Source organism: Micropterus salmoides, unplaced genomic scaffold, assembly GCF_014851395.1.
Source record: "Micropterus salmoides isolate LMB-PRFRI ecotype aquatic unplaced genomic scaffold, ASM1485139v1 Ms_hic_scaffold_6, whole genome shotgun sequence".
Lineage (NCBI taxonomy): Eukaryota > Metazoa > Chordata > Actinopteri > Centrarchiformes > Centrarchidae > Micropterus > Micropterus salmoides.
Window position 1 is genome coordinate 18,266,671 of NW_024044348.1, and position 26,602 is coordinate 18,293,272.

Sequence of the window (26,602 nt, forward strand, 5' to 3'; positions counted from 1 at the left end):
AAGGACTGAGAGCTGTTGTGAGGGACTCAAACAATGAGAAACAATAAATAACAGAGAGTACATCGACAATGCTGAGAGGCCATCTAGCATCAGCCCATTGCCAAATTGTACATGGATGGATGTCAGTATCTTGATGGATGTCTGTGGTCATTACCAGCGAGATCACCTGCTGCTCCTCTGTAGCTGCGTGACACCTTGTGAGTTACAACCTTTAAACCCGTACACACAAAACAGACAAACTGTGTGATCATAAATGTTTTTCATAGCAACTCTCTGTAGTATAGGACATTATAAGTCATGTGGCGTCTTTGAAAATACTTACATCACCAAAGGCATCGCTGGTATGGCCTTGTTAATGCACTGCAGTGAGAAAAATGGGGTGTTTGGTTTTGAAATGCAAACGACTGGTGATACTAATCATCATAGTTTGTCCCAAAGAACTGCACTGTAACCAAATCCACGCTTGAACCACACTCTGAAATCAAACCTCAGTCGCATGAAATCGCAAATTGCAAGATGGTGAATACACTTCTCCTGCTGTCATAATGATAATGACGGTGGTTAAGTGGAGATGCTTGCAATCTGTCTGCAACACATGTGGGCCATGAATTATTAATGTTGCCCAACTAACTGAAGTTAGGAAGTGAGTGGTAAAAGACACAGTGACCCGCCATCCCTACAACCCTCAAAAAACGTCTGGAAACACCCAAGATCCTGATTTCACCTCTTTATTTCTGGTGATTTCTCATGAAATAATAATAATAATAATAATAATAATTTTTAATATAAATAAGAGTGTGAGAAATGATCATGGACAAAAACAATTAGAAATAAACAAAGGGGAAGAGGGGTGGAGATGGATTCCTGTGCTTGCCTGGGCTGCACTACAAGTGGTCTGGGGCCGAAGTTTTTGTGGGGCTCTTGTGGTTTTTCAGCCAATAAATCCTCTGCACATATTTAATCCAGTCAGATGTGCTGCAGGAGAGGAGCACTGAAGGATCTTTGGCCATTACTCATCAGCCCACATCACAGAGCGGAGCTAGATAGCCACACACCCCCACCTCACTAGTTATAGATATTCCCGTCATCAGACACAGGGATCATAAAGGAGGTGTGAAGTTCATTGAAAAGGCCTGAAACTCTGAAGGTTTTATAACACTGATGCTCTTACACATTGATATTTTACCATGTGATGCAAAGTGTGAGAGATCTGAACTTTCAAAATATAAATATGTTTCTGATTCCTTTATTATACGGACATGATGGAATGAAACTGGAATGAAATTATAGCTTTAAAGATAACAGAGATTAGAATATATCAATAGTTTTAATCTGCCTGCCTACACAGTTAATTTTCAAGTAAAGTTTTGACTTGACAGTTTAAACACTGGTAGTGTTGATTTTAAGACATGACTGTTAAATCAGCACTACCACTGTTAGTACAAGCGTACTGAATTGTGTTATGGCTTGGTAGTGTTTATGTGGTACAGCCTGGTCATTACAGTCAGTCTGGTATACTACTCAAAATGCTGACAAAACTCCTGCTCTGATCTTTTCATTTTCACTCTATGCAAATCATGGTTGCGGATTTATACCTTCTTTACCCATGATACTAATGAAAAGAACAAACCTAAATTTCAACAACACCACATTGAACACACTCAATAAGATCATCTGAGACAGCAGTACAGGATTTGGTTTGGAAATGTTTTTTTCAGCATATTTGAAGATTGATACTCTCCCATTATATGGGGCACCTGCGCCCTCTTCTGTTCATTTTTTGCTGTTACTAGAAGTCCTTTTTTCAGGCTGAGTCATCCTATGTTATTTACTCAACATTATTGATGTACTAAAATTACCATTAACTTATCTTATCCTGAGATTTAACTTTGCAGTAGTTGTGGTCTGTGTAGGTTTGGAGTTCTGCTCAAGGACAGATGGGAGTGGGACCAGGGGACCTTCTTAACCCAAGTTTACATATTTAAAGTTGACTTCAATAAATAAATAAATATGTAAAAAAAATATATGAACAAAGGATTTGTTACATCCCCACCAAAATTGTTTTCAAGGCCTCGTGGAGAACACTTTGAAACATTATGTAGGCTAGACTTTAGTATTTGGAAAGCAAATTAGGCCTGAAATTCTTATATTCTATATAAAGTTGGTGTTTCAGGTCTCACGTCATATTTGTATCTGTGAACAAAACAAGCATTCAAAACAAAATGTGCCTATGGTGCTGGACATGTTTTGACTATTAATTAGAAATAATTTTTGACAGAGAAGGAGTTATATGAAGTTATTCTAAGATGGATATGGAATGAAAAATGCCAGTGCAGCACCATCAGGCCTAACAGTAGGCTGAGGACTCCTCTATCCATATTTAATATGTATTTTATTGTCAGGCAATCTTGAGGTTGCTAAAAAATTAAAATGACTTCACCTAAGATGACTGTCTTGTTTTCTCTTTACATTTAACCTGAAAACCTGCCCCATTTTAACTGAACAGCTGGAATCTGCTGATCCTCAAATTCTCATAATTCCAAAACAATTATACGTTTTCCAGTTTTTTAAACAAATAAATATTAAAGAGGCCCAAGCCAATTTCTAAAAAAATGTTTTTAGATCTTATTGCTTACTTGATGGTCATATAAGATAAATTACCAAAAAGTAGCCCATTTTAGCTGACTCCACCCTATTTAGACCATAATATTTGGAAAGCATTTAGGCCTACAAGAAATAACTGAACCATTGAATGTAAGATGTATAATATATAATCATTTTTTATAATGTGCTTTTTTGGTGGGGAAGTGGTGCTTAACCACGACTTTAGTATTTCTAAATTTCTGATAAATGACTACATAAAGTTGGTTTCACATCATATTTGTGTGAACAAAACAAGCATTCAAAACAAACTGCCTAACGTGCTGAACAAGCGTTGAAAAGATGGATGTGGAACACAAAAATGCCAGTGCAACACCATCAGGTCTAATAGCAGGCTGAGGCTATCCATTTTTAACTTTTATTTACCGTCAGGCAATCTTGAGGTTAACTAAAGGGGTCCTTGTAGCCGTTAGCCCAGCAGCAAGTCCGCTATTGGCTGGTGTGAGCCTGAGCCTAGAAAAATTCCACTCAAAGTAGAAGATACGGACTTCTTCTATACAGCTAACGTTAAATCCGACAAAGGAAATCTCTTTGAAGACAAAGAGTATAAAGGTATGGGATTTATGCTATCACCAACGCATGTGTATTTAACCTGTACGATGTACTGAAGAAATTCAATACATCGTCTTTAGTCATCTTTACTCGAGGCGACTGCACAACACGAGTTGTCGCAGCGTCTCGAGATGGTCTTTGTTTTTCAGTTATAAACGTCGTGGGACGACATTTCTTTTATATGAATATAGAATAACTGCTTACATTTATAGAGTTTTAGCTGACATTTAGTAAACTCGGGACTTTAGCCGCATAACACGTCAACGAGTACGCTAGCTTCTGAGCTAACAATAGGACAAGGAGATTAGGACCAGTGTCCCCGCTTATTAAATTGATTTGATGTAGCTAGCACGCTTACTTTGTACTGCTGAAAGGCTAACGAAGTGAAAAAGACGAGTTTACAACGTTAACTGACATTACGTGATTACGTATTGGTAGCACCTGTCAATGAGGTTAGCCGGTGTTGCCAAGGAGCTACGCTTTTTTTTTAACTTTGATTGGAAGGCCGACATTTTAACTTGTTAACTTCCTTTGTCAAGTTGACAATTTAGCTCAGCGTCCTTTCGTTTATCTTACCGCAACTAACCATGTAACTTTAATGACTTAACGCTAACGACTAACATTAGCTTATGCCTCAGTGAAGGTAACGTTCGGGTTATGGAAACCATAATTGTGTTCATTCGTTCCGCAGCCCAAATCAAAGACGGGCTGATTTGCTCCCCCCCGGCCCCAGTGTTGTGGGGTTGAGTCCAGCTTCAGGATCCTGATGTTAGACGACATTAAGTACGTTGTTAGTAAAAGAAATTCCAACACTGTTTTGAAACGCAAGTTACCAGTGTTACTTAACGTGAATAACGTCATCCTTTGTAACATCAACATCTGATCTGTTTATATGAATCCTCAGCTCGTCCTCAGGTGGTTTATACACAGTGTCTGTCGGTATATATAATTATCAACAATAAATATCTAAATGAGAACCCTGTTTTAACTAAAACCTACTTTTGTACTATGCTTTTACTGTAAACTATAATTTTCAGCTGTCCATGACTCTAATTCTTGAGTCTTCTCATTAATGGTTTAGAATAGAGCAGTCATGCCATGTGCACTTCTTACAAATATTTGACTTCTAAATCACTATAATCTGCTCCAGCTCAGGACTGTTATATTTGCCTGTGTTTGTTACTTCCATTCAGGAACAAACATTTCCAAAATCTTTATTTTAATCTTTCAATGCGAATAATACATTTTCTCCCCATAGATGCCTTCAGTGACGGTTGGCAACATTGCTGTCCAGGCTGCCATTCCAGACCTGGGAAATGGAAGTCATTGTGAGGCCATGAAGCAGGTTCTTGGAGTGATTGACAAGAAGGTCCGCAACATGGAAAAGAAAAAGGTATCTACTTAATTCAAAATACAAAATGTGTCGTTATATTATTTTCTTTTTGTTTATCCCTAGGCAGTGTGTGTGAGATTTGGGGGGGGGTTGTTGTCAGACCATTTTTCCCATAGTACAGGATATGGCATTTTATCCCTTTTTAGTGATTTTGGGAGAGCACGGATGAAGACGTCTACAGTATTTTGAATGTTAGAGGAGAAAGGTTAGAGTGGGTACGGTATGTCAGTGGGTTTGTTAAGTGGGCTATTCTAATGTATATTGAATGCTAACCTGTCAATCAGTGAACAGAACTGGGGAGGGGATGCGAGGGCGAACAAGAGACGGGTTAGCTGGGTATTTATGGAAATAGCAGCAGTGGCGTGATTGATGTGTGGCCCTGCTCCTGAAACTCTGCTAATTAGTTCCACTAAATTTCACATTTCATGTTTCTCCATGTTCTAACAGTCCAAGCTGGATGACTACCAGGCAAAGAAGGATAAGGGAGAAAGACTGAATCAGGATCAGCTGGTAAGATAAGACAATGGAAGATTAGCTTTGTTTTATTGTCTTGACAAATAATAACAAATAAATTCACTACACAAATCTCAATTTACCTTCCATGATGTACCTGAAGGAGGCCTTGTTGAAGTACCAAGAGATCATCAACAACCTTGAGTTTGCTCGCGAATTGCAGAAGAACTTCCTGAATCTGTGCCAAGAGGTGAGTCCTGAGTTACGATTGTTCTCATAAGTTCATCAGTTCTTGAAATGACATTGCTCTACTAACATTTAGTGGCTTCAACATCAGGAAACACTGTATTCCTTCTCAGTCCCCGGTCTTTTTAAGAGCAAATTCTGTTCTATATATGGAGATCTTGCTTACAAGTATCGCAGCTACCACAGCCTGTTGTAATTGGTACCATACTCGAGAGATGAGACTTGAGACTGCATATCAAAAAAGAGATGCATTTATCAGGAATACTTGTTAGACCCTGCTTACTAGTGCTGACTGATAAATCGCATTTTCATTGTCATGGCAATATGAACATGTGCAATAAACACACACCAGCCACTCATCTTCACCAGTGGTAACGTTACCTGCAAGCAGTGAATAACAGCAGCAGAGTGAGGAGGAAGACAAGAGGAAGGATTTATGCTGATGTCTTAGTCTTTCATTCTTTCAAAACTTAACTCAGTATTTTGAAGTCAGGAATAGGATTTATTTTATTGAAATTTTAGATTTGTTTCCACTGAAATGAGTGTATACTGTGACTTTGCTGTTGTAAACTTTAATGTTAATTTACAGACAACCAGTCAGCTAATGTGCGCACTCCAATATTTGATTATTTATTGCAAGTCATATCGTCATCACAATATTGAACAGCGTTATCTCACATCACAGATTTTCCTCATATTGTGCAGGCCTACTGCTCACTGACATTTTTAGTGCAGTGATATACACTGAAACAGGGTTGTGATTTGTTTGGGAAACCATGTGAAACCAAATGCACTGAAACGTGTGTTCAGGTTCAAAAGACGGTGAAGAAGACTGCAAGACGGGAACAGCTGCAGCGGGAGGAGATGGAACAACGACGACTGAAGACCGTTTTGGAGCTTCAGTTTTTACTGGACCAGTTGGGAGATGACAATGTCAGGCAGGACCTTAAACGGCCTGATGCCACTGGCTCCCCTTTGCTCACTGACGCTGACCTCACATCCCTTGATGAGTTTTACAAATTAGTGGGACCTGATAGGAACTATGACGTCAGGTAGGAGGGTGCCTGTTGTTTTCAGTGATTCTGATATTTAAATACGTATACGTTATGTGCAGTGCTTACAGTATAACTATCACTGCTTAACTCTGTTTAAATTATGGTTGTAATCTGTGAACAGTTGCATTTTTACCTGTTTAGTGACGGATATACGGATATTGAAAAAATATACTACTACAAAATTGTATATTAACCCTGTTGTGTGACTTGTAGGTTGATTGACCAATATGAAGAGGCCTCACTACACTTGTGGGAACTGCTTGAGGGGCGAGACAAGGCTGTGGCAGGGAGCACATGTAAGTTTTTTTTTTTTGTTTTTTTTTTCTTGACCCCCCCCCTACCAACACAATTACTCAATGTATATTTATATCCTTAAGCCATGTTTTTGTTTTCTGACTTTGTCACACTGTCTTTGTTTCAGACAAGTCACTGAAGGACACTCTGGACAAAGTGCTGCTCAGCGGTTATTTTGACAGAGCACAAACTCATCAGAATGGGACATGCGAGGAGGAAGAAGAACAAGAGAGCAGACTGTGGTGGCTGAGAGTAAGCCTGGGAAGCAGCCATCAGAACCTGGTAACTGACTACAGATGAGTGGATACACCGATCAGCCATGACATTATGACCACCTGCCTAATATTGTATTGGTCGCCCTTTTGCCGCCAAAACAGCTTTGACTCCACTAGACGTCTGAGGGTGTGCTGAGGTGTCCGGCACCAAGATGTTAGCAACAGATAGTTTAAGTCCTGTACATTGCAAGGTGGGGCCTCCATGGATCGGACTTGTTTGTCCAGCACTTCCCACAGAGGCTGTATTGGATTGAGATCTGGGGAATTTGGAGGCCAAGTCAACATCTTGAACTCGTTGTCTTCCACAAACCATTCCTGAGGCATTTTTGCTTTTTGGCAGGGCGTCGTCTAGTTCTAATGCTCACATGCCTTTTGTAGCAGCAGGGGCTGGCTCAAATAGTGTCATCAGCAGCTAGCAGCATTTTATCATTTTACACTGCAACATAACAGACTGTGATATGAATCAAATACTGTAATCAAGGAAACCTTGCAAAAAATCAGGTCATGATGACGCTGCCTCTAGCAAAAGTAATACGGCAATACTAACGTTATACTGACAACTATTAACATTCACAAACTATAAATGTATCTCACTAGCAGATGCTACAAAAACCATCACTGCAGTGGCATGTCCTCTTTCTTTCCACTTTCTATCAGAACCAGTATTAACTTTTTCAGCAAATTGATCGGACCACACAGGCCAGTCCCCACGTGCTGCAAGAGCTGCAGTTTTGGAGATGGTCTGACCCAGTCGTCTAGCCATCAAAATTTGTCCCTTGTCAAAGTGGCTCAAATCCTTATGCTTGCCCATTTTTCCTTCCTCTAACACATCAAGTTTAAGGACAAAATGTTCATTTGTTACCTAATATATCCCACCCACTGACAGGTGGTATGATAATGAGAGAATCAGTGTTACCTGTCAGTGGTCATAGTTTTATGGCTGATCGCTGTATGTGTGAGAGATTTCTTTGACCCAGTGAAGAAAAAAATAAATAAAACTCTTCATTTGCTTATTTTCTTCAGAAGGAACAGCCACTGAAAAATATACTGAGCCAATTGAAGTGGAAACCACAGAGGTGAAATTTATTGCATATTGAATATACTGGACGCTGCATAACAAATCACACTTTTTCACACACTCTTCTTTTTCTAGTATTAATTTTAAAAAAAAGCATTTTCTTGTGTTATAGTTTGTAAACAGACAGTTCATTCCAGAAACTACGTACAACAGTACAGACAAAGACCAAGTGGAGGAGTGGACAGTGGAGGCTCAGGTATGCTGCACTACTGTCACCACAGCCCTTAAAAAATCATTGCTGCATTTTTAAACCTGGGCCCTAGTTTCACATATTTTGGTGTTGAAATGAATAGTAGGTAGAAAAGTGTGGGAATCCGTGCAGTAGATGGCTTCAGCCGGCAGCTGCAAACCAGCTGCAGTGACTGCAACATATTCCTTCGGGGAATTGTGTCTGTAAAAATTATGTCCACAAAAAGTGCTTCTTTTTGCCGCTAACGGGCAAAAAAAAAAAAAGGCCCAGGTTTTAAAATTTTGAAATTAGCTTTTAATGCCACTATTCATATTTGTCAACACTTGGATTTGCTGGTACTCTAATGTGCCTGTCGCATGAATATTTATGTTGAGTAGATGGTGAATTCCCTCCAGCACCAGCCCCCTGCCAAGTGGCCACAGAACCAACCATTACCGTGAACCACGTCACTCCTGCTCCGGCCAACGACCCAGTGGTCAGAAAGCAGGTTGTGCAAGACCTCATGGCCCAGATGCAAGGGACGTACAACTTCATCCAGGTAAAAAATCCTTAATGTGTTGTTCACACATTGAGATACCTAAATAGATTTATGTAGGGAAATAATTGTCTCCATTCAGAAGCCAGTAAAAAAAGGGAAAGTAAAAGACATTAAAGATAAAATAAGGTGAAACAAATTCCAATCAAATAACACAAATAAGAAATCTGGATGAGGATAAGCTTTAAAAGAAAAGTATATTTTAAGAAGGGATTTAAAAGATGATAGTACTATTGATTCGGTTCACCTAGGAGTCTGTGTTGGAGTTTGATGGCCAGGCTCTGGACCCCGCCATTGTGTCTGCCCAGCCGATGAAGCCTGTGCAGACTGTTGACCGGCAGCAGATGGGCTGCCTTCAAGTGAGCAGCAGTTAATTTACCTTTGAACAGATTTTCACTGGAGTAGGGTCTGGTCACGGATTTCTGAGGTGGATATAATATACTAAAATACAGCAGTTAGTAAGGTAGTTCTTCTAAAATGCTTCTCTTGTTGTTTTTTCTTCCAAGCAGCCCTCTCAGAGAGACTTCCTCAACCAAGTGCAGTGACTGGACCACAGGAATCCTCACAAGTAAGTAGAACGGAAGAACCTCAGAAGGTGGTTGGTGAGACTTGATTTTCCCTTAAGAGTGGTGCATCCGTTGAATGACAAAAGTACTACATGGTGTTTCTTGTATTATGCAAGGTGAATTTTGTGGTTCAAATATGATGCTGTCTGACACCTCATGATCTTTGTCTACTGTGTATTATGGGGAGATATTCTTTAGAATATGATAATAATTTAGAAGTACGTTTAAGGTGAACAATCTGAGGTCCTGTTTCTCCCACTGAACTGTGCAGCCTTGTTTCTGAATTGCCTCCTTCCTCCCTCCCCAGGCCTCAATGTCTCTGTCTTCTGAGATGTCTCCCGCCCAATGTTCCCTGTCCTCTGCTTTCCCACCTGTCTCCAAACCCCCCCACACTGGAGGCATCAATGTCAACGCAGCACCTTTCCAGTCAGTGCAAGCGGTACGCTTTCTATCTGGGTTCAACTAAACAATATAATGGTGAACATGTGAAGACTTATTTAATACATAATTTTGTAAAATTTCGGGGTTCCTACTCCATTTGGTTAGCAAAGTGAATCAAGTATGTAAGGACAGTTAACACATCTTATTAGTAGAAGAAAAAAACTGGTGTATTATCGGTGCACGATCTACACAGGCAACAATTTGACATGTCTCGTCATTTCCCAAACTCACAGCACATCTTGCTCCCTAGGTGTTCTATAGAAATTATAATTGTCATATTGTTTTAGTACAGACAGAAATACAGAGAAATTTTCTTTCTCTCTTTAGGTATTTAATTTGAATGCACCTGTACCTCCAGTCACTGATGGCCAAGCAGATCCTCTGAAGCAGCCCAGCCAGTTCCCAGGTGGCTATGGACAGGGCTTTAGTAGCCAGTCAGAGAGTACGGTAGACCAGCCTGACATCCCACAAGAGACATTACAGTCAGGTGAGGTCAAGCTTCGGCTGGTTGCATATGTTTAAACCACGCAGTTTACATACGCTTGAAAAGCTGTTGACATTGTTTGGTGTCACCTCTTCATTCACCAGTATAGGTTTACACACATTTAAAGCTTGTGTGCATTTTATGTTTTGTATTAAACCCCCAAAACTCACATCTTGTATGAACAAGATGTAATAATAATAGATAATAACTCGTGTGTACAGTGAAATATTTTTATGTGTTTAAAATGTGTCAATTTCAGGGGCCTACGTAATTTCACCTTGCTGCAAGACAAAATATCCCTTCAGTGTCAAAGAAATAAGAGTATCAGCATGCAATAAAGCAAAAGCTTGCAGGGAGTCTTTCTTTTAAAGCTAAACTGCTTAACTGAGCACCCATCAGTGCATCGTATACTTACAAACTCTTGTTTGTGTCTTGTTTGCTTCTGTCCAGTTGTCGGTGGGTTCCAGCCCCAAGACCAGGTCATGCCTTCAGCTGGAGGCCATGAAGAGCCCTCTCCAGGCGCGGGATTTGGACAGCCGGGCCAGTCCTTTTACAACAGCAGGGCTGTGCCCAGGACTGGTCCCAGGAACGCCCGTGGCATGATGAACGGATACCGGGGCTCCACCAATGGATTTCGAGGTACAAGCATGGAACTATGTTTTACAGAGATGCAAAAGTCATGTGGTTTTGTGATTCATTGTAATGACACAATACATGCATACATTAATTTTAATGTCTTTTATCATCAGGGGGATATGAAGGCTATCGCCCTCCTTTCTCAAATGCTCCCAGTGGTGGTTATGGCCAAACCCAATTTAACACGTCTCGGGACTATTCCAATAACGCCTACCAGCGGGTATGAGTTCATATCATTAACTTAAATATAAAAAATTACTAAAAGTTTATTGTTGTTCAGTGCATTGTCTTTACAGTTTGAATTTTTGTAGGATGGCTAGTTATTGTAAATCCCTGTTTCTTCAAGGAGGGATATCAGCAAAACTACAAGCGTGGAGCTGCCCAAGGACCTCGAGGTTTGTCTCGAGGAAATGCTCAAGCAATGCGATCCTAAAGGATCCTAAGGACCACCAAGTCACGCCACGTTTGACATTCAGGATTTTTGAATGTGTTTTCCCCAGCTCACTTTTATAACAATGTTTTGTTTCTCATTGGTAACCTTATTTTTTAACTCCTGGCCTACTTATCAGTCAGCCTGCTTTGGTCTGTCTAGATCCTCTCAATGTTTTAACACAAAATGCTGAACTTCACCACATGTAGGATTATCAGCAAGTCTGTGTGATATAAAACAACAAATAGATATTCCTGTAAACTTGAAAGATTTCATTAATTTATTTTTTGTACAAAATAAATGCAAAAAATACCCTGCCACTGTCGATCTGAATCCATGAGAATGATTTTCTTCTGATCTGTGCTGTCAGCCACTTTTTCCTGTTGATCTTAGTTTTCATAAAGGCATTTAATGTTTTTTTGTTTGTTTTATACCCCGTCACCTCTTGCACCATCACCTCTTTGTACGCTGATGTTATTGGTTGAGGCTGTTCCAATAAAGTTGTGTTCTGTTACCTTCTGTTTAATGATACTACTTTTCTGCTGTGGTGTGGTCTGCTATTTTAATTCTGTTTGCTTTTATATGTCAAATCAGTGTAATTCTGTTGTAGACTATTGTTAATGGTTTGGCGAGACAGGTCCTACCTGTCACTGAGCCCTTTAAACCTATGACAGAGGGGAGCACCAGTAAAAGTCAAATAATATCTCAATATAAGAAAGAATTGTCGACCTGAGAAAAGCCTTCAATCTTTGTCTGGTTCAGTACACACAACCACAATCACGGGGAAAACTTCTGACTTTTCCAGAAGACACTCACTTGAGACCCCCACAAGGAGGGTAAGCCACAGAAGGTCATTGCTGAAAGGGCCAGCTGTTTGCAGAGTACTGTTTCAAAGCAGTCATGGAAGGTTAAAGTTTGGTAGGAAAAGGTGCACAAGCAACAGGGATGACTGCAGCCTTGAGAGGCTTGTCAAGCAAAGACGATTCATGAACTTGGGGAAGCAAGGAGTGGACTGAGGTTGGAGTCGGTGCATCAAGAGCCACCAGGCACAGAAGTGTACAGAAAATGAGCTACAAGTGTCTCATTCAGTGTCAAGCCACTCCTGAACCAGAGACAACATCAGAAATGTTTTACCTGGGCTAAGGAGAAAAGGAACTTTTCAGATGAAAGGTAATTTTGCATTCAATTCGGAAATCAATGTCCCAGAGTCTGGAGGACGAGTGCAGAGGCACAGAATCCAAGTTGCTTGAAGTCCAGTGTGAAGTTTCCACAGTCGGTGATGATTTGAGGTACCATGTTCTGCTGGTGCTGGTCCACTGTGTTTTATCAAGTCCAGAGTCAATGCAGCATCTACCAGGAGATTTTAGAGCATGTTGTGCTTCCATCTGCTGACAAGCTTTATGGAGATGCTGATTTCCTTTTCCAGCAGGACTTGGCACCAGCTCACACTCCCTAAACAACTAATAACTGGTTTGCTGATGAATGGTATTACTGTACTTGGTTGGCCAGCCAACTCACCTGACCTCAACCTCATAGATAATCTATGGGGTATTGTCAAGAGGACAATGACAGACACAAGACCCAACATTACAGACGAGCTTAAGGCCGCTATCAAAGCAACCAGGGCTTCACTAACACCTCAGCGGTGCCACAGGCTGATTAACTCCATGCCACGGCGCACTGATGCAGTAATTTGTGTAAAAGGAGATCGACCAAGTACTGAGTGCATAAATTAACCTTTTTTAGAAGTTTTATACTTTACAGAAGGTCTATATTTCTGTATTATACATTCTTTATTCTAATATTTTGAGATATGGATATTTGATTTCGGTGAGCTGTAATCATTAAGATTAAAACAAAAGGCTTGAAATATTTCATTTTATGTGTGATGAATCTAGAATACATAAAAGTGAACTTTTTCACGATATTCTAATTTTTTGAGATGCATCTGTATGGAGGCAAATGAAGCCTACGCATGCCTTTTAAGATGAAACATTTTACATAGTAGAGTTAGACAGGTCACTCAAGTGATCAGTCTGTTACACAAACTGAAAGTTCCTGTTTTATTATCTTGATCTGAGTTGTACAGTATCATCAAATGACTGTATTTTATCTAACAGCAAGCAATAGGAAAACACACTCTGTACACGTTGTGCAAATTATGATGCAGTATTGTCTCAAAGGAACACTTGGCACACAGAAAACAAAGGACACAGCAAAATGAAAACAGCATGTAAGAGAACAGTATGTATGCAATGTTTACATTTTGTATAAAGTAAACCCACAATAAGGCAGACAAGGCAAATGAAGCCTTCATTAAAAAGGGTCAGTAAATCAACACCTGTTTGCCGTGGCCACCGTCTGCCAGCTAGAAGAAACCATGACATTACATGAAAAAAAAGCAACCTGGATGGCACAGCAATTATACCAAACTGGTAATCTGTGGGGAAAAGAGGCCATGCTATTTAATTTAACAAATCAGGACCAATAATAAAACATCTGATGCCATATACAATGAACTGCACGCAAATTAAGAGGTTTTCTTGATATCACCCTTTTAACAGACAATATTAATCAGAGACAAAAAAAATACCTTAATTGATAAAATTTGCTTTTTAACATCAAAACTGTTTTATTAAACAAATCAAAAAATCAAGATCAATTTTGATCAACTCAAACATGTCACATACACATTTTGTGCATAAAAAATAGACCAAAATTTAAATCATACAGTTAAATGTACCAAAGCAAATTTCAATTCCACGCATACTGTAAGTAGCCCAATGCTTCCATGTAATAAAGCATCTGCAGGACTTTGATGACGTTTGCTGAATGGAGGGATCTTCCATATTTATCTATCCTTTTTTTTTTTTAAAGAACCTAACACTGTTATTTCTTTTAACAACTCAACAGACAGCAGCTGCGATGTGGCCCAAAAAGGGCCAGTTTCTGTAGTCCTGTACCTGCTGTCTTTTTAGACAGAGCACACATTTTCTACAGTTGAGGAAGTCTAACTATATATCAAGGTAGGTAACACAGGTTATGACAGCAACCAGAACCAACATTAAGAACGTAGCAAAAGTATCGGTAGTATGATTTCTTGACAAAAGTATAAGGACTCTGAGAAACCTGGCTTCAGGGGGGCGTTTCTGGTTAAAATATTATAATAATTTTTGATATGGCAGCTATGATGATGATGGAAGTTTAAAAATAAACATGTATTTAACAAAGATCTGACCGGACCCTCATAGATTTATAATGTACCTGTCTGCATCAAGAAGTCCTTACTTTTATTAAGTGAAATGATTCCCGTGGTGTATACTGGTTCAAATGTCTATGATGTGTATTTTGCTCGTTTAGGCTCTTAATGCTATAATAAAAAATCTTAAAAATGCCTCTTGCACTCAATTTCTAAAATGTTTACCACAGTCCACAGTCCAGTGAAACACATTTCACCACAAGTCACACGTCTTTCTCTTTTGTCTTTTTTTTTTTAAACAGATGTTTGGGGGCGTCTTGATAGTCAAGTCAGAAACTCAAAAAGCCAAAATAATAAAATAGACACAAATAATTTTTTCATCATATCCGCCTCAGCTGCAGACCTGTACATATTCAACATCCACATATCCAATATCTTGGATCAAAGCTATCAGGTCGGAGAGTCAGTGGCATGCCATTTTTAGAGCTTCTGAACAGCAAACAACAGGTCAAGGCGGCTCACCAAAATTATATGTTCCTATAATTGTATTTCCAAACATTTGTCTTTAATTTCTAATGTAATCAAAGAAAACTCCTTGAAAACATAAGTATGCACATTTTTAGATGGTCATTTTACTAGTGAAATTCTGTTATGTAATCCAAGGATTACAGTTATCATCAAACACTGGTGTCATTCAACAGGGGTTCCTTTTGTGCTGCTCCCTCTCTCTCAAGTGTCCTCCAAACCCCCTAGGTCATGCCGGTTAAAGAGGCCTAATACTCAGGAGGGACTCTCCTTGCAGGTGCTGCAAAAGTCTGGCTGTGGAGGTTCAAGTTGTGACAGTATATTTATGGCAGGTTATGCTGGCCTTGTGCAGCTTCTTGGTGGCCTGGTGGCAGGTCCTGGTGTGTCTGGGGGAGCCCATGCTGTGTCAGGACATGATTTTGTTGTTCATGGTGTTCCTGAGGTGCTTGGGGTGCAGCTTGATGCCCTTGTTGTTGAGCCTCTTGTTCAAGATGCAACTGGTTGTCCAATTTATGCATCTCTGGGACAGCATTTCCTGCAACTGAAACGAAGACGCAGTTTTACATTCTCAGGTGACCATAAAATTAAACAACTATCAAAAGACAAACAAAATGGTGCAATCGGCACTCACCTTGAACCTCTGGAGGGGGTTCTACTTTCTGTGATTTCAGCCGTTCCATATGCTCAACTGCCTGTAACAATGGAGTTTCATATCAGTTTTTTATATTTTAGAAGAATACACAGTAGGCCCACTGTGGCTACCAACAGACATCTGATATCTTAAATAAAACACTGACAGAAAATGTATTTGTCAGAAAGTGTTGTCACATTGAGATTCCACCCACAGATTTGGTGTCTTGTTTGGATGTGACCCGTCACTGTTAGAGTAAACCTTGTCTACAACAAAAAATTATTACAAATAACAGTGTACCACTCCTTACCTGTTGCAGCTCTATTTTCTGTGCATTAAGCTGCTCTTGTTGTCTCTCCAGCTCGTCTCTCTGTTTCTTGAGGTCCTCCGCCTTCTGGTTCAGGTCATGTTCCTGCTGAGCAAGATGCTCCTCAAACTCCCTCATCTCCTCGTCCGTGTAAGCCTGGTTCTGCTCCAGGGTCTGAGGAACACACATTTATTACAATCTTACTTCTTGTTAAAAAATTATAAAAATAATCAACTTTTACCCTACTCTTAAATGTCAACATGATACATATATTGCGTCTCACCTCCCAGCTATCTGGCTCCAAGAATTCTTTTTTCTTTGTAGCAACCAGGAATTCGTCTAAAGAGACCAGCCTGTCTTTGTTAGAATCCACCTATGAGGAAGATGGGAGCAAGACAGAGTCAAGGTAACAGCTAATAGATGGAGGGCTCCGTCTAATGCGCATGCCTGAGTGTAACTTACTGTACCTCATTCATGACATGCTCTCTCATACGTAGCCTCTCTTCCTCCATCTCCACCATATCATCCTCTTCATTGGTGGGGTCATAAATTTTTTCCAGCTAAAATGACACCAACAGTCAGTGCAAAGACCATTCACTGAAACATTACACATTTTCAGATGCCATGGCTTTACCTCTTTTGTGAACAATGCCTCCAGTTCCTGTTCATCAAAAAAGCCATCTCCATTGGTGTCTGCATTGTCAAGGAAACAAAAAACGACTAGTGATGAACAAATGTCCCATCCATATTGTGTTATATGTAATATTACACAATATGGATAGTATGTGGCACTGAATAAATGAACATCATCCTTCCAGTCTTTAACAGTTGCCGGCTGGTTACTTACCATGCAGGTTGAAAAAGGTCTTAGGGTCAAAATCTTCAGGGTCCAAACCATCAGCTTCCTCCCACACCTCCTTCAGTTGATTCTGGCTACCCTGCAACAAATTTGAATTACAGCTGAATAAATAACACATTTCAACATTTTGGTAAATAGTTCACATGTCAATGCTGGAAATACACTGCAGAGAAACCCAAACCCCACCATGGACATAAAGTACCACTTTTGTTTGCGTTATGCAGAAACTAAACTCTTCAAATCTAGACTGAAACTTCAACAGGAACATTGGCTTTAACATAACACATCATGTCTGTGTGTCATATTGTCACCTGTGTGTGCAATGAGGTCAAACTTACCGGGTGGTTGACTTTCGGGTGGTCAGCATGCTTCTTCCTCATCTCCTCGTAGTGCTCCTCCTCTTTCTTTCTTTCGTCCTCGTCCAGTGTTTTCAGGTGTTCCCGTCTGTCGTGCTCTTTCATCATTTCATACTTTTTGAACTCATCGTGTCTCTCTTTGTCATAGTTCTCCAGATCTTTAGTGGCCTTGATGCAAGGGAAGAAAAAATTACAAGGGCTGTAAATACAAATTCATAGTTAAAATGGTGCAACTGCAATTTTCTACTTTTTTCATGTTGTTAATTGGAAACTAAACTAAACTAAACATACCTATTATACAGCATTCGCTGTGCTCAGCATATAGAACTGTTTACTGAGAGTTTAATAAAAAATGTTTCATTTTGTTATGAAAAGTAATGTGTAAGGACGTACTGGAGATGGGCAATCCATCAGAAATAATTAATTTAAGTCCCTTCATTGTGCACACACATTTTGCAGGTCCAACATAGCAGTACTCATGGCATATCCAGATCAACTGCTCCACATTGCAATTGTCTGCTCTTATGTTAAAAAATAAATAAAAAAACAATAAAGAAAAAATGAACATCATAGCGACATCTTTGTTTAAAAAACACTACAGTATTCTGATTATCAAGGAGGATATTTTTTTCCCCAATCTTTGAATTCCAGCTTGCTAGAGCCTCTCAGCAGTTGTGAACAGAACTTTGTGTGCACAGTAACTTTGACCAAAATTAAGGTAGTAAGGTAAAATATACAGTCAGCGGACACTTGATTAGGTACACTTGTTTGTATACTTGGTATTTATAATATTAATTTTACATATACATATTATTCACACCTCTAAGACAGTGTCAACCAAAAACTGAATTGAAACTGCATTAGACTGTACAGGTGTATCTTATAAAGTACTGATTTTGTATATAAAACCAAATATGTTATATAAAAAGTATGGTATGGTATGTTATGTTAAATGAAAGTTAAAGTATAGGTGCAATGTAGTGCATTTTAAAATCATCAGTAAGAAATGGAATTGTCAACATCAATTGAGATAAAGGAGCAGGCCTAAACTTAATCCACTTTTGTAAAAATAAAATAATTCTCTTGAGAATTTGTGCTGAAAAGCAGGTCACATTACACTTAGCTGCAGAAGGTCCTGCAGGCTCCTATAATGACACAACTGCTCTCTACACCTACAGCTGCCTTCATTTCCTTCCTGGATGCTGAAAATGTCAACAATCCACACAACACGTGGTCATTCTTAAGCCATTATTGGCAGCTTACAAATAAAGCAGTTTTGTGTCAACCTCTCTCCTGCAGCCACAACATTCCTGTTTAGTGTGTACTTTCCATCTGGCTAGTGTAATGACCAATAACTTACTAAAAAATGTCAATGACAGTTTAAATGAGTGGAATAGTGTAAACATGTCATTAACTTAACTTTTTTTTTTTATGGAATGATGTAGCAACAAGATTTACCGATTTGATGAGTCGATCCAGGTCATCCACTTCAAATGTATGTGGGTTCATGTGGTTCAAGTACTCAAACTGTTTCAGCAGAGCCTGGTGGTCCACTGCTATGTCTATTCAGGGAGTAAATGATGACATAAATGACAACATTTAGAAATATAACATCGCATCTTCCTTGTATTATTTAAGATGTATCATCTTACATCAAAACTAAATGTACATTTTGTTGCACAACATACCATTTCCTCCTTCAAGGTCTTGCTTGGCCTTAATCAGAGTTCGGAGTCTGTTTACCTCCTGCCTCTTCAGCTCATCCAATTTGGTTCTGACGTGATGGCTTACAAAGTCCAGCTCTTTGGCCAGCTTACCTTGCTGTATTTTACATGAATAATACCAAAGTTAGTATTATTTAACACTTTTGTAGATTTGTAGCAGTGCATGAAATAAATAAATTAATGAAAAGTAACTATGGCTTTCAGTATTGTGTAAACTTAGAATGAATTGTGCAATTGACCAAAATAAGAATGAGAAAATCTACTGGTGAATTGTTGGCATCTCTCAAAAAATCCATTATTTCCCTGGAAGATTTATCAAATTTCTGGAGGAGTGAAAGTCCATAATTTACTGGTCAGAGTAATGATTTACTAACAGTTTACTTAGGGCTGGTGGAAACTTCCTGTCATGCTGATAACAGAGAAAAGCAGGATACCTTGATGTCTTCCATGTCTGTATTGTGAAGCTTTTCTCTGAAATGCTGATCTTTCTCTAGAAAATCAATGACTTCCCTGAGGTAGCGGTCGTAGTGGAGTCCAGTGTCCTATAAAATATAACAGATCAAATGTCACTTAAAACCCCAGGTAATATATTAAAGATAATGTACATTAAAATAATCATCACCTTTTGTTTATTATGTTACTTTACATAATAACATACTATTAGCAGCGCCATCAGCATTTCAGTCTGATATACTGAAACCCACGTTGTAAAGTGGGAATATTTTTGCTTTCATGGGACACATGTTTGCTGACAAACATAATAGATCCTGTGTGCAGATGTTTGATGTGAGGTGACAGGTTTGGTCATGCATCAGTATAAACTGTATTAATGCCTTATGCAAATTGCCATATGCTGCAGCTGTTCTATGGTTCTATGGTTTACTTATTCTCCAGTAAATGGCTGCACTATGCGTTCTCACCCCAAAACAGAATCTACATGGTATTTGTTTAAGCTCTGATAAGCCAACATGTTAATATTAAACATGGACAAACCCTTCCTGAAGCAGAAAGGCGAAACTTTAATCTGTGCACTCACAAAGCTACAACATCTGGAGCCGCTGTACTGATGATGAAATGGATTTGTGGGTTCATACGTACTGAGTGGAGTGTCAGATTGAGGTAATTTAATTGTAGTGCAATGAGCAACCAGGCCATCACTCATTTAAATTAGTCCGGGTGCTGTTGCCAAACTCTCTCTCTATATTGCTGATGAAGCAGCTTATAACAGCGACATAACTCCATAGCATAAGGCAAGGGCGTCACTTTGTGTTTTTGGGGGGGGGGGCGTAAGGGCTCAGATTAGGGGCGTGATGATATACTTGGGTCACGAAACGTGACAATGCACAAGAAGAACAACAGAAGATTTTAAACACTATTTTGAAGAAATATGAAATGCAGAAATATATGAGCGTGGGTCTGGGAGTTCTCCGCCATAAAATTGGAGCATTAGACATTTAATTTCCTGCATTCTGTAGACATTTTCTGCTCCAATTTACAATGTAAATATCTTTATTTATATAAAGGGAAACAAAACTATCAATTCCGCTGTCAGGTGACAAGTCATAAATATAAAAATATAACAGAATATAATGGAGTAATCTGCTGCAATTTTTGGACAATGCACATTTGTTTTTTCTATATTTAAATTACATGCATTACATGTTTTCTTATTATGCAAATAAATAAAGCATCCCCAGTGTAAATGCCACCTATGGCATCAGGACTGCCTGCAACTAACAAGTTACTTATTATTTCTGAACATTGATAAAACATTTAGTGTAAAAATATTTAAAAAAGGAAATGCACACCAAGTTACCAAAGCCCACATACATTACTGAATATGCTTATTCTGCCTGACCTCCTGTCACACAAAATTAAGCCTTCAATTAAAATAATATAAAACAGGAAACAAACTATTTAACAGTGTAATACTCAAAGATTTTGGATTGGTGTTTAATTTACAAAAGTGGAACATTTATCCATTCATCAAAATGTTGATGTGTAGACATGGACAGATTGAACTGATTCATTTCCATTTTGTGTCATCTTACCACACTAGCTGGAGGTTCTTCGGGTGTTTTTTCTGGCTCTTTGACTTTTGTCTTATCAATACTGATTGGCACTGCCTCTAAACACAGCAGCTGGACCAGCAGCAGCAGAGCCCAGCCGGCGAGAAGGGCCCGGCTCCAATACATCTGGAAATGAGGACAATTAACGTAACAACAGTTTTCCATTACATTACTATTTACATTTTGTGAAATATAAACAGAAAATAAACAGTCACCGCATCCCTGTGTGTACAAGGATCGTTGTGTGGCCAGCTTCCTCATTTGCTCTTACTCAAACAGCTCTTCTGTTGTACATTACTGGCTAGCTAATACTAACCAGAGTAGGCTGTTGGTGTTAGCTTTAGCACTGCCACTGACAGATTCGGCTAATGAGAATCAAGCACCTCAGCTAGTTACTACTCGTGTATTCTGACAGTATGAGCAAGGCAACTAACGTTACATGTTCATGACACTAATCGGTAATAGGCTTCCCCAAAGAGCACCATAGATGTGTGTGACTTGTATACTCACTTTATTATGAGTCCTGGACCTCATCTGCTCTGTTTTGCTCCCGTCGCTCCCTCTCAGCTGAAGTTGTGTCGGGCAGCTAGCTCGCTAGTCAGCACGCAAGGTTGTTCGCTTGGTAGCGTTAACCGCAGTGGCCAGTTGAGCTGTCTGTCAAACGGACCAATCATGTTGCGTTGCATTGAATCGTACGTGGCGAGATGACGACAAAACAGGTGGGCGGTTACTTTCTTAAAATTGCAGATTTAATCCATAACAGCAAATTGAAAGCATAGGTCAGGAAACACACATGTCTTGTTTATTACTTTATTTGTGAAAGAGGATGACTTTGAGAATTGACTTACATAAAGTAGGTACAAGATATGTACTGTTCTTTCACTGTACAAATGGTGGAAAAAGTAGGCTATTCAAATAATGTGAAAATAGTAGTATCACACTGCAAAAAAACATCAATTTTACTCTAGGTCCTAAGCCTTACATTTAAAACATTAGTTATGTAGAAGAACACAAATATAATCAGCGAATTTTCATGAAGTTAGTATTCAAAGTAAAAGTATGCATTATTCAAGCATTATTGGTCCCTGTTGGATAATTATTAGCCTACTGATGCATTTATGTGTTAGTAAGCTTCTTTGGGCTTATTGAATTAAATGGAACTGAATCAAATATGTTGCTCCCTAGTTATTCATCAGGGGACATAAGCACAAGTTTTGACACGAGAGATTGAAAGCTGGTTAATTTAACTGCTTACATGAGTGTTGGGTAGCCTGTGCAGCATGAGGTAAAACCCTACATTGTCATCCTCATTGATTAATGATTGGTAGGCTGTGGGTCAGGACTAATCACAGAGTTGATGGTTCGATCCCACATGTCAAAGTGTCTAGGACACAACTGTAGATTGATGCCATCTGTGTATGACTGTGTGTGAAGGGTGAATCAGAGGTACGTTGTAAAGCACTTTAGATAAGCTATAAGGAATTCATACTGTATATATGACATACTGTATATATGTATAACAGGAATTCCATGTTAGTTTAACTGCTCAAATATGTTGGAAGAAACAGGAGATAATGAGTGCATGATTAAAACCATCTAGAACTTATTTATTAGATTTTAAAAAGATTTAAACCATGCTCAAATCAGATTCCCTCTTGTTTTAACAGCTGCTTGGACCAGCTTGGACAGCGGGCATAAATTTGCTGCCCAGGAGTTGTAAAAACATTTGCTTCGTACTGGAACTGTGGGTGCAGGACTACAAATCCCAAAAGACTATATATGAGCCTTGGCAGGTACAGCAAGACAATGAATCTAATTTTTATCTGGATCAGTTGGCTTATGACTAAATATAACATCCATGCCCTGTAGGTGTCAGTGTAATAGTTCAATGAGCTGGAATGCAATTAATCATTGTCTTAGATCATAACTAACATAGAAAGTGAAAGAAAGCTTGAGCAAATGAGGAAGATCAGCACTTCTTTTCACTCAACAACTATATGATGATTATATGTGTTGCATAATGAACAGGAGACTACTGTCTAAATATTACTCTATACTGTGGAGTAGTTAATTATTAAGGCACCTCCACACATTCATTTAAAGACCTTACCCTGCTCAGATTAAGGGATAATTTGAACAATGCATTTCCGAAAAGATATTATTGATTTCCTATGTGAGAACCTGCCAGATAGATTAGGACCCAAACTATTCTAAGTGGAAGAGCTGAAAGTCAGAAGACAACAAGATAATCTTTATTACATTTTCTGCTCAGCACCTTTAGTAAGCTGTGATTCAGCAGGAGGAGACTCTCTGAGGAGAAGACAATAACATTGAGTCACCTTGCTGCATTGTGAGCCTCTGGCAGCGGAGAGGATGGGAAGCAGCAGCGGAGACCACACTGCAGAGCTGCACTGGACTGCGCATCAACTATGTGTGTATTTGTGCGTAAATTAGTATGTATAAGTGGATGTGTGCGTAGTGGGGATGATGATAAATCACAGCAAGGTCAAAGAACAGAAAATTGAATGGGGATACCAGATGATTACACTGCAGTATACATTTCAGCTGCACTGTACTTCATTTTGCAGATTGGCTGCAGAATGCACAACAAGATAAATGTGCACCAATTGATGCTAAATTTAAGGACAGCAGTATCAATAATACAGTGGTATTATTGATTAATCCAAATACTTTTCATCCCGTTTGCAGATCTCTGCTTGACCTTGCAATGCAGAAAACACTCATTCCCCCAAATGCAGCATTTCTTCACTTTTCTTCTTCAAATCTGTTGCAATTGGGTGGCGCCGTTCTCATATTGTGACAGATGTAATAATGCATTTTATTCTTTAAACATTTTGGTTTGTTTCTTTGAGGTAGATGAGTGTGAAATTAAAGGAAAAACAAACATGCAGGCCAGGTGTCTTGGTATGGTGTCAGACCGCATCGTCTAACACTGTGTCAACTGGGATTAGATCTGATGATTATAAAGGCCAAAGCAAATGATTCCCATATTTTTAAAAGTAATCAAACTATTCACTACCCCCTTGTGTTCTGTATGGACACATGTACATTTGTTGTTTCCACACTTATTTCTTCACTTTGACCATTTAATTTGTCATCCGTCTCTAAATCACATATACTTAATTGTACATTTCTCTTTATGTCTCCTATATGAACAGAGACCCTACATATAAGGTTGGAAACATATTATAGCAGGGATAATGCTTTTAGTCTTTGACTTTTCTGTCAAGCAGATAAGAATTTAGAAGGTTTACAGTGAATTGGTTTCTGCACAGCAGCTGTACAATAATGGTTTCTTAGAGGCAGTGTTTTATCTCTCACCGTCTTTGAGGCAGAGTGCCTTAAACCACTGGAGAATGTTTGAACAAAGAATCCCCAAAAGGGAATCACAGATCAAATATTTATAATGTTGACAGATGTTTGTTCTCTGCTCAGTGGTATATACCCCATACAGTAGTATTTCCTTTCACAAAGGACACATAAAAATTACTGTAAACTACACCTCAGAGGAAACACAAGAAACTCTTGTGTATTTCTGCATGTCTTTCTATGATCATTTGACAACTTTATTGGACTACATTTGCTCCTTCCCTGTAAAAGCACATAATGTTCCATGTGTTCCATGCTCTCTTGCATTAATGATAATGCAAGAGAGCATGGCATGATGACGTGAATCACTGCTGCTTGTCTGTTGATGCTCGCTGTTGAGCAAAATAACTCCTGTGCCAACACTACTGTGACTTTGAACATTTCCTGCCCTCACATAGACCAAGTGAAATTTATGGGCAGCATTGGCAAATTGGGCAGGTCTGTTTCATGCAGTGTAAGCATTATTGTAATGTCTCTTGGTCAGGAAGGTTCTCTGTCCTCAAGGTGTGACTGCAGTGAAGGTGATATGAGCTAGACAAACTTCATCTAAAGCTTCTAGTACAATTTATCCATGGGCATTTGTTCATTCACACATGCAGGGATGCTCCACTCACACACGCACACACACACACACACACACACAGGCAGTTTTACAGAGACCTTGTAGCACTTAAATGCTTTATTTATTTGTATCATCATAATTTAAAAATGCGTGCGTCCCACACACAAAGATCTTTAATAGCAATAGTAACCCTGTACATAAAAGTTGTGGGTAATTCTATCATACTGTAGTAGAGGGGAAAAGACAAATCATAGACCTATAGCGCTGCAGTACAATAAATGCACAAAGGCAAGATATCTGAATCAATAGATAACTTTAAACACTTGAAACATTCTGTGCATTGTAAACTTTCAGAAGACTACATCAGGGTATACTGCAATGTTTCATTTTTGTTATTTATGTAGCCTATAAATTGTGTTTAAGTTTCTACAAGTCTAAACTACAGACTTTATTAAATCTGCTTTAAAGACTACTTCGGATGTTATTTTAACAGGGGACAAAGTTGATTTACACAGCTCCACCTTAAGTTCACTTGGGTTCAAATGTAGACACGCCTCCTCACCACAATCACACCTTGAGCTTGAAAATGTTTTGTTTTGTGACTTTATCCTTGTTGTAGACAAACGTTTACTCTTTTCCTGTGCAACAATTCCTCCTGTGAGTGATTCAGATGATGCTGCTTTCAAACATTTCAAACATTCCCAACTATAAAGGACTGAAAGCTGGTTGGAAACTAAAACACACTCATACTCTTAATTTCATAGTTCTCTCATACATGGCTGCCAACCTGACTTATATAAGCCTGGGACAAAAAAACACTTCTGTGAGGATGCTGGGTTCCTTGTTTTATCTGTTGCCCCTTTCTCTCATCACCCTCATTACATTTCCAGAAGAAAAAAATAAGCATGTTGGTTTAATTTAGTTAGGTTGTAGGCCTAATCATTTAATATCCCTTATAGGACTTAACATTTTTTTCATGTGGAAAATACTAGAATTACTTTTAGGATTGCTACATCAACATTTTTGTTTTATGTATTGTGCCAATCATTGCACTAAAATGCCCCAGTCATAAATTCCAACTTTAATCCAATACACTTCAACTACACCCTAGGGCCTACACCCTTTCTCCGTTGTGGGCTTTATTTATTATTAAATTGAAGAGGTCTGAGCTTTGTTTTAATTAATTTAATTTAACAGACTACTTGTGATAACCGGTTAGCCCCTTTTCGTTAGCTCAAATTACATTTTAAAGAGTCGTGAAAGTGGTCTGAATTTGGTATTCTTCCCCTTTAAAAAAAACTATGCAGCCCTAGCGGTGGTGTTTTCTGGGCTCCCTGGAAAAGTCTGCGGAGAGGGAGACGTGGGGGACAAGGCGAGCCGGAGACGAGAGATCATGGCGGCACCTCTCGGACGGGACACCCTACCTGACCACTGGTCGTATGGAGTTTGCAGAGATGGCCGGGTCTTCTTTATTAAGTGAGCGGGGTTTTACTATCGGCGCTTGTTTCTCTACGAGGAATTATTAATACGAAGGATTTTTGTTGTTTTATTATCGTTCAGTAACAGGTGTCTCTCTTGCAGTGACAAAACTCATAGCACTACTTGGCTACATCCACGCACTGGTGAACCTGTTAACTCGGGACACATGATACGGTCAGGTACGTGGCAAATTATCTGATTTGTAGGATACC

The 26,602-nt window shown here is 39.1% G+C and overlaps 3 protein-coding genes across 3 annotated transcripts in view; 2 read left to right on the forward strand and 1 right to left on the reverse strand.

Annotated features, from left to right (window-relative positions):
- Nucleotides 1-3,055: 3,055 nt before the first annotated feature.
- caprin1a (cell cycle associated protein 1a) lies at nt 3,056-11,804 on the forward strand. The gene is given in 19 exon segments (XM_038700644.1): nt 3,056-3,213; nt 4,472-4,606; nt 5,054-5,116; nt 5,223-5,309; nt 6,116-6,357; nt 6,574-6,656; nt 6,782-6,877; nt 6,880-6,936; nt 7,953-8,005; nt 8,120-8,203; nt 8,575-8,602; nt 8,605-8,735; nt 8,984-9,101; nt 9,251-9,300; nt 9,606-9,737; nt 10,067-10,226; nt 10,674-10,862; nt 10,973-11,079; nt 11,206-11,804. Coding segments are annotated over 18 exon segments (1,902 nt in total). The 5' UTR covers nt 3,056-3,213; the 3' UTR covers nt 11,293-11,804.
- A 1,513-nt stretch (nt 11,805-13,317) lies between these two features.
- nucb2a (nucleobindin 2a) lies at nt 13,318-21,610 on the reverse strand. The gene is made up of 13 exons (XM_038700643.1): nt 21,470-21,610; nt 20,942-21,085; nt 19,325-19,432; nt 18,855-18,987; nt 18,625-18,728; nt 17,149-17,334; nt 16,799-16,889; nt 16,586-16,644; nt 16,419-16,511; nt 16,235-16,324; nt 15,955-16,125; nt 15,645-15,705; nt 13,318-15,554 (listed from the first exon to the last, which is right to left on the reverse strand). The coding sequence occupies exons 1-13, from the start codon at nt 21,491-21,493 to the stop codon at nt 15,337-15,339; spliced, it is 1,482 nt and encodes a 493-aa protein (XP_038556571.1). The 5' UTR covers nt 21,494-21,610; the 3' UTR covers nt 13,318-15,336.
- A 4,618-nt stretch (nt 21,611-26,228) lies between these two features.
- The window catches only part of plekha7b (pleckstrin homology domain containing, family A member 7b), a 74,001-nt gene continuing 73,627 nt past the window's right edge, over nt 26,229-26,602 (forward strand). Inside the window, 2 exon segments of the mRNA XM_038701184.1 lie at nt 26,229-26,387; nt 26,493-26,569. Of these exon segments, the coding sequence (XP_038557112.1) occupies nt 26,305-26,387; nt 26,493-26,569 (160 nt within the window). The 5' untranslated portion in view covers nt 26,229-26,304.